Raw genomic sequence first — 18,312 nt, forward strand, 5'->3', positions numbered from 1 at the left:
GGATATTCTTAAGCCTTAAGAAGGAAGGAAATTTTTTTTAACTTTCTCTTTATTTATTTATTTATTTATTTACAAATAGTTTATTGTCAAGTTGGTTTCCATATAACACCCAGTGCTCATCCCCACAAGTGCCCTAAGAAGGAAGGAAATTTTGACATATGTTACAACCTGGATGAAACATGAGGACATTAGGGTAAATAAAATAAACTAGTCATGAAAATAGATACTGCATGATTCCACATATATAAGGTATTTAGATTAGTCAAAATCATACAGACAGAAAGTAGAATGGTGGTTGTCAGGGGCACAGGGTAGGGGAGAATGGGAAGTTTTTGCTTAATGGATATAGAGTTTTAATTTTCCAAAATGAAAAGAATTCTGGAGATGGATGGTGGTAGTCGTTGCACAAAAATGTGTAGGTGCTTAATACCACTGAACTGGACACTTAAAAATGGTTAAGATTGTAAATTTTATGTTATGTGCATTTTACCACAATAAATAAATTGGAAAAAAAGGAGAATGGAATATTGATACAAGCTACAATATGGATGAACCTGAAAACATCATACAAAGTGAAAGAAGCTAATCACAAAGACTACGTACTATCCCATTTATACGAAATGTCCAGAATAGGTAATAGAGACAAAACAGAGATGGAAAAAAAAAAAAACCTAGTAGTTGCCTGGGCTTGTAGGGTGGTAAGGAGAGAATAAAAGGGTGATAGCTCAAGGATATAGGGTTTCTTTTGGGGTGATCTGGGTATTCACAAAATCCTCCAATAACTCTACTAAGTATAATGAAATTGTAATTAGTCCCAATAAAGTAAATTATAATTGAAAAAGGGACATTCATTGACTCAGACTAGAAGGACATGGGGGATGGGGGATGACAAAGAAGAAATTGGAAGAAAGTAAGAAGAAAAGTTTTGGTCTCTATCTCTGCATCGTATATGAAATTATCTTTCTACCATGTCATTGAGAATGGAATAGACTGCAATAGATTACAAGCTTCCCTGAGCGGGGCACCTGGATGGCTCAGTCGGTTAAGTGTCTGACTCTTGATCTCAGCTCAGGTCACGATCTCAGGGTTGTGGGATCAAGCCCCACTTTAGGATCTGTGCTGACAGCATGGAGCCTGCTTGGGATTCTCTCTCTCCCTCTTTCTCTGCCCCTCTCTCACATGCTCACTGTCTCCTCTCTCTCTGTCTCTGTCTCAAAATAAAAGAATAAAAATTAAAAAATAAAATAAATAAATAAGCTTCCCTGAGAATACAAGTTCCTAAAGACAAACAAAATAGTAGCACTTCCTATAATGTCAGAAGACAACTGATTTTGTGTGGGATAGCTATGAGAGCTTCTCAGTACTAACAAACAGTTGGTATAATATTATTATAAAGGATTTAATTAAGTACAAAAGTCAGTAAATATTTGAGGCTTCTGTCAATACTTTACTATCACTATCCAGGATCGCCATTCTTTTTGTTTCTCTCATTTGGGGTAGAAACTCCTTTCATTTATTCTATTCATTAATTAAATATTTATTACATAGCTAATATGTAAAAGATACTTTGCTGGGTCAGGGGACAAAGATGCACAATGAAGATTCAGGCAGGGTCTCTGACAAAAGAAGCTCACATTTTATAACAGGGGAGGATGGTGGGACTCATTTGTAATACAACTAGTTACGTCAGAGCCAGGTGAGTAAAGGTTGACTCTCAGGATTTTAGCTTATATTACTAGGGTAATAACAATAGCAGCACAATTGTGAAAGAGTATGAAAACAGGAGCCAGAGTTTCTCAGCTGCTGGACGAGCCACTGGCATACTCTTGAGGAATGATTCTTCATTGTGCTGAAAAGCCCAATGAATTGCATAGCACTTAGTATCCCTGACACTCAAGGAATATAGTGCCAATAGCATCCACTTTTACAATCACTTGGTGACAATAATTTGTAACAATCAAATATGCCCCCAACATATTTCTAAAAGCTCCATGTGGCTGCTTTGGTCAAATACCACAATGAAAATTATGAATTGTTTCTGACAAAATCTATGATGTCTGAGAGACAGTCATAGACATGTCCTATGCGGCACCTGGATGGCTCAATTGGTTAGTCTGACTCTTGATCTCAGCTCAGATCATGATCTCATGGTTTGTGGAATTGAGCCCTGTGTCAGACTCTGTGCTGACAGTGCAGAGCCTGCTAGGGATTCTCTGTCTCTCCTCTCTCTCTGTCCCTCCCCTGCTCGCTCTCTCTGTGTCTCTCTCAAAAATAAATAAATAAATTAAAAAAAAAAAAAAGAAATGTCCTATAGAACTTCTAATACACAATATTTGAGTGAGAAAATTGATCTGAGATATAAATCTGAACATTGTGAGGATATGGGTATGATGGGGGAAAGGAAGTTCTTTTTAGAGTGTTAAATGAAACAATGAACTACAGACAGAACTTCATTCTGCTCCCTGGGATTTATAAAAATGAATTAATAGGACTTTTACATTAGGAATTAATCCTTCCTTCAGATCTGCAAACTATCTTCTCAGTGCCACTGCTACTAAGCTTTAGAAATTCTCATATGCATCTTCACAAGTACTAACTCCCTTCAAAGACACAGTTATTTCTAAAATACTTACCATTAAGTAGCAGGTTTTCTGTCAGTTTTTTCTGTTCCTTTTCTGGAAGCTTAATCCTCATTTCCCCCAGAATGCTGTCCAAATTATTCACATTAACCTTCCCACCTTAGGAAAGCAATAGGGATGGGAAATAAGAAAAACGGAATGTTTCCACAATATTAAAAAAACATTCGTTTCTGTGTATCATTAATTTAATCAGCCTGTGCTAATGATATTTTAAAAAGAGAAAGTGTAATCTATGTCTTCATATTATCACTTAACATTAAATTTTTTTAATGTTTTATTTATTTCTGAGAGAGAGAGACAGCGTGAACAGGGGAGGGTCAGAGAGAGACGGAGATACAGAATATGAAGCAGGCTCCAGGCTCTGAGCTGGCTGTCAGCACAGAGGCCGACACGAGGCTTGAACCCAAGAACTGTGAGATCATGATGTGAGCCAAAGTCGGACGATTAACCGACTTAGCCACCCAGGCACCCTCATTTAACATTTTAAATAGGAATATCAAGACTCATTTGGCTTTTCTAATTATCCGGAAAATTTTCACAGGAAGGGTAAAACTAGAACCTGTTTCCTTTTACCTTATCTTGGGACAATCTGAGACAGCAAAATTGTGCCTCAGGTATATTTTAGTACCTTAGAGCTATTAGACCACAGATCTCATCGCTCCAGACAGGAACAAGGAGCCACTCTCACTTTCCTTAACTCCCAGGTCATTTCCACTAAGCAATTGCCAATCCTTCACTTCAATGTCTGCGGTGTAGACCTAGGTTTGATTTTTCAATTTAAGATTCTATTTCATCTTCTTTCCACTCTCCCTCTCCCCCTGACTCTTCTCTGGCCTTTTGTGGCCTTTGGAAACCTCAGCATTACTTATGATTCACAGTTAAAGAAGTTATTGATATAATAAATTTAATACAAGTTTTTAGGATAGCATTCATTTCTATTTAGAGATGTTTTCTTCTGTGAGTTTTTAAAATGTCTTCTTACAACAGAAAGAGAAATCAAGAAACTGATACCATTCACAATTGCACAAAAAACCATAAAATACCTCGGAATAAACCTAACCAAGGATACAAGAGATCTGCATGATGAAAACTATAGAAAACTTATGAAGGAAATTGAAGAAGACACAAAGAAATGGAAAAACATTCCATGCTCATGGATAGGAAGAATATAGTTAAGATATCATTACTACCCAAAGCAATCTACACATTCAATGCAATTCCAGTCAAAACTGCATACTTCTCAAAACTAGAACAAACTATCCTAAAATTTGTATGGAACCACAAAAGACCCCGAATAGCCAAAGTAATACTGAAAAATAAAACCAAAATGGGAGGTATCACCATCCCAGACTTCAGCCTCTACTACAAAGCTGTCATCCTCAAGACAGTATGGTATTGGCACAAAAACAGACACATAGACCAATGGAACAGAATTGAGAACTCAGAAGTGGACCCAAAAGTATACAGCCAACTGATCTTTGACAAAGCAGGAAAGAATATCCAATGGAAAAAAGACAGCCTTTTTAACAGATGGTGTTGGGAGAACTGGACAGCAACATGCAGAAGAATGAAACTAGATCATTTTCTCACACCATGCACAAAAATCAACTCAAAATGGATAAAGGACCTGAACGTGAGACAGGAAACTATCAACACCCTAGAGGAGAAAGCAGGAAACAACCTCCTTGACCTCCACCGCAGCAACTTCTTACTTGACACATCCCCAAAAGCAAGGGAATCAAGAGCAAAAATAAACTGTTGGGACCTCATCAAGATTAAAAGCTTCTGCACAGCCAAGGAAACAACCCAGAAAATTAATAGGCAACCAACGGAATGGGAAAAGATAGTTGCAAATGACATATCAGATAAAGGGTTAATATCCAGAATCTATAAGGAACTCACCAAACTACACGCCCGAAAAACAAACAACCCAGTGAAGAAATGGGCAGAAGACATGAACAGACACTTCTCCAAAGAGGACATCCAGATGGCCAACAGACACATGAAACGATGCTCAGCATCCCTCCTCATCAGGGAAATACAAATCAAAACCACACTGAGATACCACCTCACGCCAGTCAGAGTGGCTAAAATGAGCAAATCAGAGAACTCTAGATGCTGGCGAGGATGTGGAGAAACGGGCACCCTCCTACACTGTTGGTGGGAATGTAAACTGGTACAGCCCCTCTGGAAAACAGTGTGGAGGTTCCTCAGGAAACTAACAATAGAACTCCCTTATGACCCAGCAATAGCACTGCTAGGAATTTACCCAAGGGATACAGAAATGCTGAGGCATAGGAGCACATGTACCCCAATGTTCATAGCAGCACTCTCCACAATAGCTAAAACATGGAAAGAGCCTAAGTGTCCATCAACAGATGAATGGATCAAGAAGATGTGGTTTATCTATACCATGGAATACTACATGGCAATGAGAAACAATGAAATCTGGCCACATGTAGCAACATGGATGGACCTTGAGGGTGTTAGGCTGAGCGAAATAAGTCAGCCAGAGACGGACAAATATCATCTGTTTGCACGTACAGGAGGATTAGGAGGAACTTAACGGAGGACCATGGGGGAGAAGAAGGGGGGAAATGGTGGGGGAGAGGGAGAGAGGCAAACCATGAGAGACTCTTGAATGCTGAGAAATAAACTGAGGACTGATGGACGTGGGGGGAGGGGGTAGATGGGCATAGAGGAGGGCACTTGTGGGGATGAGCACTGGGTGTTATATGGAAACCAATTTGACAATAAACTATTTGTAAAAAAAATTTTTTTAAAATAAAATAAAATGTCTTCCTAGTGCCAAATTAGTAGCTTTTGAGAGTCTTTCCATCACTTCATATGCCCAAGACTTCTTGAGTGGTCCAATGCTATATTCAATGCTCAGCATTAATTTCTAGATTCTGTCACAGATTTTTAAGTTCCTTTTCTGTGAGATTCAACCTCATGTTTTCCAGAACGGTGTACAATTTGTTGTTATCAATCATCCTCACCCCTTAGGAAATTGAGAGAAATAAGACCAAAATGTAGTCACTCTTAAATGTGACCAAAACTATAAATTTGTGTATACAGTTATAAGTTTTAGCACGAAAACTGTAGCTAAATAGATTGTTCAAATATTTAAAAGATGTTCAACAACAGAATTAGAATAAGATCTCTTCCCTTGGTCGGTCCATAGAGTAGAAACCTGTAAAGGAAATCAGTGAGCTGCTCAGCGAAATACATTAGTGAGGATAACAAATTCCATACTTCCATCCAATATGCATGATTTCTTTCTTGATGACATACAGAGAAAATTTTCTTTTTCTGAGAATTTCCTTAACCATTACTAATTTTTTGTTTATTAATCACTCTTCAGACTAGACTTATGTTGTTCTTTGCCATGAATTGTAAACTTTTCAATAAATTATGGAACTCCATCCCCCAAGAGACGACATTCATTGTCTGCAATTTATTAATATTTACCATGCCAAAGGAAAAACACTTCCTTATGTTGTATTTTTTCTGAGTCCACATTTTCCCCCCTCTACTAATATAGTTCTACATCTCTCCTCGTCCTCCTCCTGTTTCCCAGAGGTCTTAACTCAAGGCATCTCGATGGAGTGAAAAATAACTATCAATATTCCTTAGTCCAGATGGCAAGACTGATGACTGATGAGCCTCTTGATTTATATGTATTTTTAAATGTCAATTTATGTATTCCTAAATATTAAAAATACTTATCTTTAAAATTATGGATATTTTTAACTCTAACTTATAAGTGATCTAGAATGAACATGGAGTATTGGATAATAAGAAAATTTAAGGCTAGAATTATATTTCCCTCAAGTTCTACCTGATACTCGGAATGGCTGAGTAACTCCCTGGATGACTATAATAACTCTCTTCAAGACTATTCTGATATTTGAAATGCCCACCATTAATTGGAAGTAACTTCTCTATCTCCAAGTGTTCTGGTGAGGACTCTATCCCCATATTTTGCAAGACATTATCCAGGTCATTGAGGTCAACTTCTCCCCCTTTAAAACAAAAGAAGTAGAGAAAGATGACATTTTAAAAAATATCACAATTTCAAATTATTAAAGAGAAATGAGGCATAATGATGCCTGCTAAAAAATAAGCTGCCAATTACAGACACAGAGAATGAACAGGACTTAACACTGGTAAAAGAGATGCTCCCATAATGACAGTTATAAAGTAATATTTCACCATTGAATAAGGTTCATAAAATTTAAAAATTATTAGAATAATAAAGACACTGATACAAATAACTTACTATAGGGTAAGGAAATTAAGCTAGAAAGTAATAGCAAGAGATCTTAGAAAAATCCCATAAGTTTGGAAATTAAAGAATGTCTCTCTAAATAAATCATATGTCAAAAAAATAAACCACAATGGAAGTTAGAATATTTTGAATTGAGTAAAAATAATGGTATTACATATTAAAACTTGTAGGATATGGTAAGGTTGTGCTGAGGAAAATTCACAGCCTTAAATGCATTTAATAGAAAAGATGAAAAGATCAATAACCCAAGGTTCTATCTTTTTTTTTTTTTTTTAATTTCTAGGAGAGAGAGAGACACACAGCATGAGCAGGGGAGGGTCAGAGAGAGAGGGAGTCACAGACTGAAACAGGCTCCAGAATCTGAGCCGGCAGTCAGCACAGAGCCCGATGCGGGGCTCGAACCCACGAACCGCGAGATCATGACCTGAACGAAAGTCGGATGCTTAACCAACTAAGCCACCCAGGCGCCTCTCCCAAGGTCCTATCTTAAAAAGTTAGAAAAGAATAGCAAATTAAACCCCTCAAAGGGAGAAGAAAAATGATAAGGACAAAAGCATAAAATACTGAAGTGAAAAGCAAACTTTAAACAAAATCAATAGAGTCAAATGTTGGATTTTGGAAAGGCTAACAAAAGCGAAACATACATGCACTAAGACTGAAAAAGGAAAAAAGAGAGAAAGCACAAATAATAAATATTTCTAATGACAGAAAGGACATCACTAAGAATAGCCAAGAAGAGTTCAAAGAAGTAAAACAAATTTGGAGGATTTATCCTTCAGCTATCAAGACATATTAAATCTACATTAAAATAATAGGTGTACTGGTACAAGGACCAACAAATAGACCAAAGAACAAAAAGAATAAAAAGTCCAGATATAGCAACGCATGTATTATTTTTGATTTATGAAAAAGCTAGTCTTACATTAAGGTAGGGAAAGGATCATCTTGTCAATAAATGGTCAATATCCATTTAGAAAAGAAATAGGGACTCTTATCCCACATCATATAGAAAAATCAATTCTGAGTGGATTATAGATGTAAATGTAAAAGGAAAATAACAAAGCTCCCAGAAGATAAAATAGGAAATGCTTTCATGACCCTGGTGTATGGAAGGATTTCTGAAACAGGCTCCCAAACATTCTAACTATAAAAGATTGACTAATTCAACTACATGTTCAAGAGAAACTTTTGTTCATCAGAAGATAACATACAAGAGGAGACACCACACAGCACTGCCAATGCCCCTGTGGAGAAGCTGAGATCACCACTGAATCTGAAATATTTAAAGTGGATACAACATTGTTTCAGTAATGCAGACAACTAAGTGTGTTGTTGTGGGTGATGGTGCCATTGGTAAAACACGTCTCCTGATATCCTACACAACAAACACATTTCTATCTGAGTATGTACTGATTATCTGTGACGAGTATGCAGTCACCATTATGATCGATAGGGAGCCATACACTCTTGGACTTTCTGATACTGCCGGACAAGAGGACTATGACAGATTAAGGCCACCGAGTTATCCACAAATGTATTTCTAGTCTGTTTTTCAGTGATCTCTCCATCCTCCTTTGAAAATGTGAAGGAAATGTGGGTGCCTGAGATAACCTACCACTGTCCAAAGATTCCTTTCTTGCTTGTTGGGGCCCAAGTTGATCTCAGAGAGGACTCCTCCATAATTGGGAAACTTGCCAAGAACAAACAGAAGCCTATCACTCCAGAGATTGCTGAAGTGAAGTGAAAAGATGGCCGGTGACTTAAAGGTGGTCAAGTACGTTGAGCGTCCTGCACTCACAGAAAGGCCTACAGAATGTATGTTACGAGGCAATATTGGCTGCCCTGGAGCCTTCAGAACCAAAGAAGAAGTGCTGCTATGAACATCTTTCTACACTGCTGGTGTCAGCTTTGTACTAAAAGCAATGTTCAATTAAACTAAAGATGAAAGATTACAATTCATTTTTGCAGTAATGACAAATGCCTTGCACCCACCCAGTATTCGTGTGAGGCAAGGCCCCATGGGTGTGGTCCCCTTCTCAGTATTAGTTAATTTGACTAACTATGTATTGTCAGAAAAGTGATTCGTACTAGGTTTTTATTTTGTCACTTCAAAAAAATTTTTTTGTTGTTTAAAAGCAAGGCATGCTGGTGATGATTCTGTAATAGACTAATTTGGGTTGTTAAAGCTACTCCCAGGCTCCATCCACTCTGGAGTTGCAAATATTTATGTACCCAACATAGCAGCATCCAAATACATAAAGCAACTATTAACAGATATAAAGGAAGAAATGATAGCAATATACTAACAGTAGAGGACTTTAACACCCCCACTTACTCCAAATACATAAAGCAACCATTGTTCTGGAGAAAAATCTGGGATAGCTAGGATTTTTTCTTTTTCCTTTTTTTGGGGGTGGGAGGAGAGAGTGTGTGGGGCATTTGTTTTTATTTAGTCATTTTTCAAAACTTCATTAGCCATTAGACAGCCCTTAAGGGGAGGAGGATGGATTGACTCCACATTCCACTTCCTAGATCTAGTTTAGAACACTTGTCCCCTACCTGATGCTCTTAGGAAGGAGTACAGTAAATGCCTCATTTGGTAACATACTCTTATTTAAAAGTTGCCTTTTCTCAGGGTGCCTGGGTGGCTTAGTCGGTTAAGCGTCCGACTTTCACTTAAGTCATGATCTCGCGGTTCGTGGGTTCGAGCTCTGCGTTGGGCTCTGTGCTGACTGCCAGCTCAGAGCCTGGAGCCTATTTCAGAATCTGTATCTCCCTCTCTCTCTGACCCTCCCCTGCTCACGCTGTCTCTCTCTCTCTCTCCTAGAAATAAATAAAAATATTTAAAAAAAAAGTTGCCTTTTCTCTCCACCCAGGAGTAGGTCCAGTACATGATGAAACTCCTAAAAGTAGGTAGAACCTATCTTGCCCCTCCTCTTTTCTAGGATGCACTCTGTATGTGACTGTGACTTTCAGGGAAATTTGATTGCCATATGCTGATTTTTTTAATGTTAATTTCTAACTTCTTTCACTGATAAATGAAGAAAAATGCTTTGGGGTGTATTTTGAAATACACCCAATGGATTGAGTGTGTAATTAAAAAACATTTTTCCCTATCACAAAAAGATAAAATATAAGTGAAAAGTCAACTATAGAGTAAGAAATTTACAATTTACATAACCTGCAAGGGACTTGTATCTAGAATACATAAAAAACTATAGGTAAAAGACAATAAATAAAAAATACAATATGGATTTCTGGGAAAGATGGCAAAGGAGGAGGATTCTAACCTCACTTGTCTCACGGATACACCTAAGTACACCCACATCAGTGTAACGAACCCAGAAAACAACCTGAAGACTGTCAGAACAGACCCTCCACAGCTAATTGAAGAGAAGAGGCCACAATGAAAAAAATTATAAGAGTAGGTGGAGACGTGGCTAGAACCAGACTCCCAGGAAAACTAACCACAAATGGGAGGGACACCACAAGCATGGAAAAGGGAGAGGAAGAGATCTCATACCAGGCACCCCAGATATGGGTGACTCGCACTGTGAAGATGAATCCCCATAATATTTGGCTTTGAAACCCAGAGGGGCTTAACTTTTGTTTGTTTGTTTGTTTTCAACTTTTACAATCACTGGAGCTTACCACATGGAATTTTAAAAATCACTTGGCTTGGGTCTGGGAGAGCTGGAGTGCAAGAGGAAACAATCTCCACCATTAAAGAGACAGCATAACAAACAACCCTGCAGAGATACAGCATAGAAGCAGCAGTTTGAAAAGTGGCTGGGAGATATAGAAAGGAGATTTATTTACTAATCTCAGAACTTCTCCTGGAGGCGCAGGGATCTTTAGGAGACTTCAAGAATAAAAGACCTGGCAGGCACCATTTCTCTCCCCTACACCCCACCCTAGTCTAGATACCCTGATAGCTGCAGGAACCAGCTGGAACACTTGCCATGTAGCTGGCTAACACTGCTTGCCCCACCCCTGCATTCTCCTGCAGGCTGCCCCATCCAACCAGCCCCACTGGGCAGGAGTCCATCCAAAGCAGCACTAGATGCCTCTCATTCTGTAAGCAGCAAGCAGCTCTAACACTGGCCAGGACCACTCCAAAGTGACTCTTGCCTTGGGAGAGGGAATATAATCACACACACATGTTTGAGTATATTCCCAGCTGTGGGCTGGGTACAGACCTCTGACTGCCAGCCCCACCCACCAGTGAAAATCTCAGCACAAAGAGAGCACCCTGAAGTTTGGTGTGACCAACGTTCTGGCAAATGGGCTCAAGGCAGGCATCTGGTCTGACCCAGCCCAAGGTGGCCCCAGACCAAACCTCGTCCACAACAGGCAAAGAAGGCCATTGCAGATGACTGGACTGATGGCAAACGTGGCTCAACCACAGCCCTAGGTCATGCAACACCCAGAGAAGAAACCTCTGAAATGCTAGTTTTTGGTGAACAGGAGACATTACATTACAGGACACTACAGGGCTTCTTCTTCATAAGGCCACTAGTTTCATGATCAGAGACATAGCTGACTTTCCCAATACATAGAAACAGACACAGACAGTTAGACAAAATGAAACTGTGGCATATGTCCCAAATGAAAGAATAGGACAAAATTGCAGCAAAAGAGCTAAATGAAACAGAGATAAGCAATATACCTGGTAGCTAATTCAAAGCAATGGTCATGAAGATACTTACTGGATGTGAGAAAAGAGTAAAGGGTCACAATGAGAACTTCTACAAAGAGATTAGAAAATATAAAAAAGAACCAGAGATGAAGAACTCATTAACTGAAATTAAAAACACACTAGAATGAATAATAGTAGACTAGAAGAAGCAAAAGAACAGATCATTACTGAAAGAACAGTAATGGAAAGCAACTAAGCTGAATAGGAGGGAGAAAAAAAAGAATAATAAAAAATGAGAATAGGTTAAGGGAACTCAGTGACACTATCAAATGTAATAACATCAGCATTATAGGAATCCCATAAGGAGAAGAGAGAGAAAAGGGGGACAGAAAATTTATTAGAAGAAAAAAATAGCTGAAAAACTCCCTAAAGGAGGGAGGAAACAAATCCAGACTCAGAAGACTCAGAGTCCCCAACAAAATAAACCCAAGGAAGTCCTCACCAAGACACATAATAATTAAAATGGCAAAAAGTAGTGGTAATGAGAGAACTTTAAAAGCAGCAAGAGGAAAAAGTTATATGCAAGGGAAACTCCATAAGTCAGTGACTTTTCAGAAGAAACTTTACAGGCCAGAAGGGAGTGGTATGATATATTCAAAGTGATGAAAGGAAAAAACCTGCAACCAAGAATACTTTATTCAGCAAGATTATCATTCAGAATAGAAGGAGAGATAGAGTTTCCTAAACAAATAAAAGACATTCCTTACCACTAAATCAGTCTTACAAAATATGTTAAAAGGAATTCTTTGAAAAGGAAAGGCCATAATCAGGAGCAAGCAAATTAGGAAAGGGAAAAATTTCACAGGTGCATACAAACATAACCTAAGTGGTAGATTACTTACTTATAACACCAATATGGAAATTAAAGCACAAAAGCAGCACAATCAATTATAGCTATAAAAATCAGTCAAAGGATTCACAAAATAAAAAAATGTAAAATATGATATCATACATATAAAATATGTGTGTGTGAGGGGGGTGAAATTTAGTGCTTTTACAATGGGTTCAAACTTAAGCAGCCAGCACCTAATATAGGCCGCTATATGTATAGGATATTATATACAAACCTGATGGCAACCACACATCAAAAACCTTTAATAGATATGGAAAAAATAAAAGAAAACAATATTCAAGCATATCACTGAAGGCCATCAAACCACATGGGAAGAGAGCAAGAGAAGAAAGGAACAAAGAACTACAAAAGCAATCATAGAACAAGTAACAAAATAGCAATAAGTACATACTTATCAATAATTACTTTGAATGTAAATGAACTAAATACTCCAATCAAAACACATGGGGTCATGAAATGAATAAAAAAGCAAGTTCTATGTATTTGCTGCCCACGAGACGATTTTATACCTAAAGATCAAAAATGAAAGGATAGCGGGGCATCTGAGTGGTTCAGTCAGTTAAGAGTCCGACTTCGGCTCGGGTCATGATCTTGCAGTTTGTGAGTTTGAGCCTCACATTGGGCTCCATGCCGACAGCTCAGAGCCTGGAGCCTGTTTCGGATTCTCCCCCTCCCCTGTTCATGCTCTATTTCTCTCTGTCTCTCAATAATAAATAAACATTAAAAAAATTATAAAAGTGAAGGATGGAAAAACATTTATCATGCAAATGGGAGTGGCAAAAAAAAGCTGGGGTAGCAATACTTATATTGGACAAAATAGACTTTATAAAAGCTGTAACGAGAGAAAAGAAGGACATTACATAATGATAAAGGAAACACTCTAACAAGAAGGTGTAACAATTGTAGATATTTATATACCCTACATGAAAGCACCCAAATACATGAAAGCAACTATTAATAGATATAAAGGAAGAAATTGATAGCAATATAATACTTGAGGACTTTAACACCCCACTAGCTCCAAATGGTTAAAGAATAAAGAAAATTTACACTATCTGCAGATGACCTGATACTATATATATAAAACTCTAAAGACTCCACCAAAAGCTACTAGAACTGATAAATGAATTCAGCCAAGTTATAGGGTACAAAATCAATATACAGAAATCTGTCACATTTTTCCACATTGATAATGAAGTAGCAGAAAGAGAAATTAAAAAACAATCCTATTTTCAATTGTACTAAAAATAACAAAATATCTAGGAATGAATTTAACCACAGAGGTGAAAGACCCATACATTGAAAACTATAAAATCCTGATGAAAACATTTGAAGATGACATAAACAAATGGAAAGATATTCCTTTTTTTTTTTTAAATGAAAATTTTTTTCTTCTTTAACCAATTTTATTTTTTTATTTTATTTTATTTTTTTTACAAATAGTTTATTGTCAAATTAGTTTCCACATCACACTCAGTGCTCATCCCCACAAGTGTCCTCCTCCATGCCCATCCCCCCCCCATCCATCAGTCCTCAGTTTTTGTCAGCATTCAAGAGTCTCTCATGGTTTGCCTCTCTCCCTTTCCCCCACCATTTCTGCCCTTCTTCTCCCCCTTGTTCCTCCGTCAAGTTCCTCCTAATCCTCCTATACGTGCAAACATATGATATTTGTCCTTCTCTGCCTGACTTATTTCGCTCAGCATAACACCCTCAAGGTCCATCCATGTTGCTACACATGGCCAGATTTCATTCTTTAAACAAATGGAAAGATATTCCATGCTCATGAATTGAAGGAACAAATATTGTTAAAATGTCCATAGTATGCAAAGCAATTTAGAGATTAATGCATTCTCTATCAAAATACCAATAGTAACTATAACAAATAGTCCTAAAATTTATATGGAACCTCAAAAGACCCCAAACAGCCAAAATAATCTTGAAAAAGAACAAAGCTGGTGGTATCACAATTCCAGATTTCAAATTATACTACAAAGCTGTAGCAATCAAAACAATATGGTACTGGTATAAAAGTAGACCCATAGATTAATAGAAAAGGGAAGAAAGCATGTAATGCATATTTAGGCATATAATCCACAATTATATGGTCAACTAATCTTTGACAAAAGAGACAAGATTATACAATGGGAAAAAAGACAATCTCTTCAACAAATGGTGCTGGGAAAACTGGACGGCTACATACAAAAGAATGAAACTGGACCACTTCCTTACGCCACACAAAAAAATAAACTAAATGGATTAAAGACCTAAATATGAGACTTTGATACCACAAAAATCTAGAAGAGAGCACAGGCAGTAATTTCTCTGACATTGTCTGTAGCAACATTTTTTCTAGATATGTCTCCTGAGGCAAGGGGAATAAAAGCAAAAATAAACTATTGGGACTCCATCAAAACAAAGTTTCTGCATAGCAAAGGAACAATCAACAAAACTAAAAGACAACCTATTGAATAGGAGAAGATATTTGCAAATGACAACTCTAATAAAGGGTTAGTATCCAAAATATATAAAGAATTTATGCAAGTCAACATCAAAATATCCCAAATAAACCAATTAAAAAATGGACAGAAGACATAAACAGACATTTCTCCAAAGAAGACATACAGATGACAAAAAGACACGTGAAAAGATGCTCAATATCACCTATCATCAGGGATATGCAAATCAAAACTACAATGAGACATATATATATACACAATACACACACACTCACACAGGAATATTATTCAGCCATAAAAAGAATGAAATCTTGCCATTTTCAACAACATGGATAGAGCTAGAGACTATATGCTAAGTGAAATAAGTCAATCAGAGAAAGACAAATATTAAAGGATTTCACTCATGGAATTTAAGAAATAAAACAAACAAACGAAGGGGAAAAAAAGAGTAAGAGAGAAACTAAGGAACGGACTCTGAAGTACAGAGAACAAACTGATGGTTACCAGGAGGCAGGTGGGGGCGGGGGGAAATGGGTGAAATAGGTAATGAGGATTAAAGAGTACACTTGGCATGATGAGCACTGAGTAATGTATTGAGCTGTTGAATCACTATAATGTACACCTGAAACATATATGACATCTTATGCTAAATGTACTTGAATTTAGAAAACAAATAAAAAATGTTTAAAAATCCAATGCAAAGAACACAGACACCCAAGCAGACAAATAGGCAACAGCCATGAAAGGAACTTTAGAGAAGAGATATCCAAATAACCAATAAACATGAAAAAGGTGCTCAACATCATTAATCACTAGGGAAATGCAAATTATAACAGTGGGATACTACTGCATGCTCATCAGAGTGGCTACAGTGGAGAAGAGAGAGAGATAATACCAAGTATTAGCAAGGATGTAAAGCAATTGTTGATGTGATGTGTCAAATGGTACAGCTACTATAGAAAATAGATTGACAACATCTGATCAAGTACACACAATTCTATCTTAAAGCAATTTCATTTCTAGGTAGATGGCCTAGAATTATGCACATATGTTCACCAAAAGGCATATACAAGAATATTCATAGCAATATGTTCTTTATAACTGCTCCAAACTAGAAATGTCCTGTGATGGTAGACTGGATACACATATTGTGGTCTACTGACACAGTGGAATATTGCACAGCAATTCAGGTACAATGAGCTCGCTAGAAATCATTTTACCTACTACACCAGGTTCTCTAAAGATCTCCTTGACTATAAATTGGTAGACTGTATAATATGCAGCAATGAAAATTAACAAACTGCTGCTGCATGTGCAACAATATGGACAACTCTCAGAGAATAACATGTAATATAATGTTAAATGAAAGAAGACAGACATGGAACACAGCTCATATGACTCTGTTTATAGAAATTTCAAAAGCAGGTGAAACTAATCTGTGGTCCTAGAATAAAGAATGAAGTTACCTCCAGAGAGTCCAGAGAACGTGACTGAGGTGGGATAGTGGATCTTCTATTATTATTGATAATGTTTATTTCTTGACCCAGGTGATAGTTAAATAGGTATGTTCACTTTGCAATAATTCTTAAGCTGGATACATTATAGAATGTAGTAATTATGTGTTTCATACTTAAGTAAAATATTTGTCAGAAAAAATATAATTTAGTGTAAAGAATTGGGTTCTCAAATTTATAGTAATTTCTCACTGACCTGTAACTTTTACTGAATCCGCCAATGTTTTTAGATCAGCCTTCCCTTTAGCTATAAAATAAGGCAAAATTAAGATACAAAGCAGATTCTTTAAAAAATTATAAAATCATAAACCAGAAATAAGCTAAATTTCATTATTCACCATTATTCACCATTTGGGCTCACTTTAACTGCTTAATTCTTAGTTTTAAGACACCAATTTCATTTTAGTAAGCTGGCCTTTGACCCTTGAATCATAAAGTCTGGCCCATGGAAAAATACACTTTTTTACTCAGCTATTATAGTCCTCATAAAGAGGATAGAAAACACCATCCATACAAGTTAATTCTCTGAAGGCCCTACATTCTGGTGATGTTAGGAATCTTGAACACGAGTGTCTAGGAAAGAAAAGTCTGTTTTCAGCTCTGGTCTATTGCTAATATACTCTGATCCTCCCTGTTGCTCAGAACTGCTGCAGATAAATGATTACAATGTACTAGAGGTAAATATTAGTGGCATGACCAAAGGCAGTTTTTGTTTTCCCTAGGAATCATTCGCTTACTCACTCATGTACCCTATCATCTCTGACACAGCATTTATGGAGTGCTTACTTATAAGCTGATACTCTGCTAGATACTAGATACAGAGTAACCTTTCCTATCTAAGGTCACACTAAAGTCACAAGACAGGCAAATAAACATACATTTATACAATGTGGCAATTATAATGAAAAAGTTTTGCAGTTATTGTGGAAACACAGAGAAGAGATATCTAATAGAGCCTGGGTATTTAATGAACTTACTAGAAAAAGTGGCCCTCAACTCTAATAAGCAACGGTGAAGAGTCAGTCAAACAAAGGGGATGACAAAACTCTCTGAAATAGTGGGGAAAGTATAAACAAAACAATGATGTGACAAAAAGCATGATATATATATATATATATATATATATATATGCTTGGAATAAAAGTTCAATGTTAGTGAGGGTAAAATACTAGTTTGGACAGATAAGTGCAACCTAGATTATGAAAGAACTTATTCGCCGTAAAAAGGACATGAGACATTTCCAAGTACCTAACTGAAAGCCATTAAAGGATTTTTTTGTTTGTTTTTTGTTTTTTTTGAGCTTTCTACTGCTTTATTTTTTTTTTTTTACTCTGAAACCAAAATTGTATTTTTAATTTAAATTCAATTTAGTTAACATATACTGTAGTATTTGTTTCAGGAGTAGAGTTTAGTGATTAATCACTTACATATAACACCCAGTGCTCATCCCAGCAAGGTCCCTCCTTAATGCCCATCTCCCAATTAACCCATCCCACCACCCACCACCCCTCCAGCAATCCTCAGTTTGCTCTCCATTTTTTTTTTTTTTTACAAATAGTTTATTGTCAAATTAGTTTCTACATAACACTCAGTGCTCATCCCCAAAGTGCCCTCCTCCATGCCCATCCCCCCCTCCCCCCCACATCCATCAGTCCTCAGTTTTTGTCAGCATTCAAGAGTCTCTCATGGTTTGCCTCTCTCCCTTTCCCCCACCATTTCCGCCCTTCTTCTCCCCCTTGTTCCTCCATCAAGTTCCTCCTAATCCTCCTATACGTGCAAACATATGATATTTGTCCTTCTCTGCCTGACTTATTTCGCTCAGCATAACACCCTCAAGGTCCATCCATGTTGCTACACATG

At 37.2% G+C, this 18,312-nt stretch overlaps 1 protein-coding gene and 1 pseudogene across 1 annotated transcript in view; one reads left to right on the top strand and one right to left on the bottom strand.

The window, feature by feature from the left end:
- Window positions 1-18,312, bottom strand: part of LOC120244243 — a 199,136-nt gene that overhangs the window by 161,723 nt on the left and 19,101 nt on the right. The window contains exons 8-10 of the mRNA XM_039250636.1: window positions 16,649-16,699; window positions 6,563-6,664; window positions 2,634-2,738 (exon numbers count right to left, since the gene is read on the bottom strand). Coding sequence (XP_039106567.1) covers window positions 2,634-2,738; window positions 6,563-6,664; window positions 16,649-16,699 — 258 coding nt within the window. The remainder of the gene's footprint in view (window positions 1-2,633; window positions 2,739-6,562; window positions 6,665-16,648; window positions 16,700-18,312) is intronic.
- On the top strand, window positions 8,241-8,847 carry LOC120244241 (annotated as a pseudogene).

This window comes from Hyaena hyaena, unplaced genomic scaffold (assembly GCF_003009895.1).
Source record: "Hyaena hyaena isolate Hyena2069 unplaced genomic scaffold, ASM300989v1 scaffold_378, whole genome shotgun sequence".
Taxonomy (NCBI): Eukaryota; Metazoa; Chordata; class Mammalia; order Carnivora; family Hyaenidae; genus Hyaena; species Hyaena hyaena.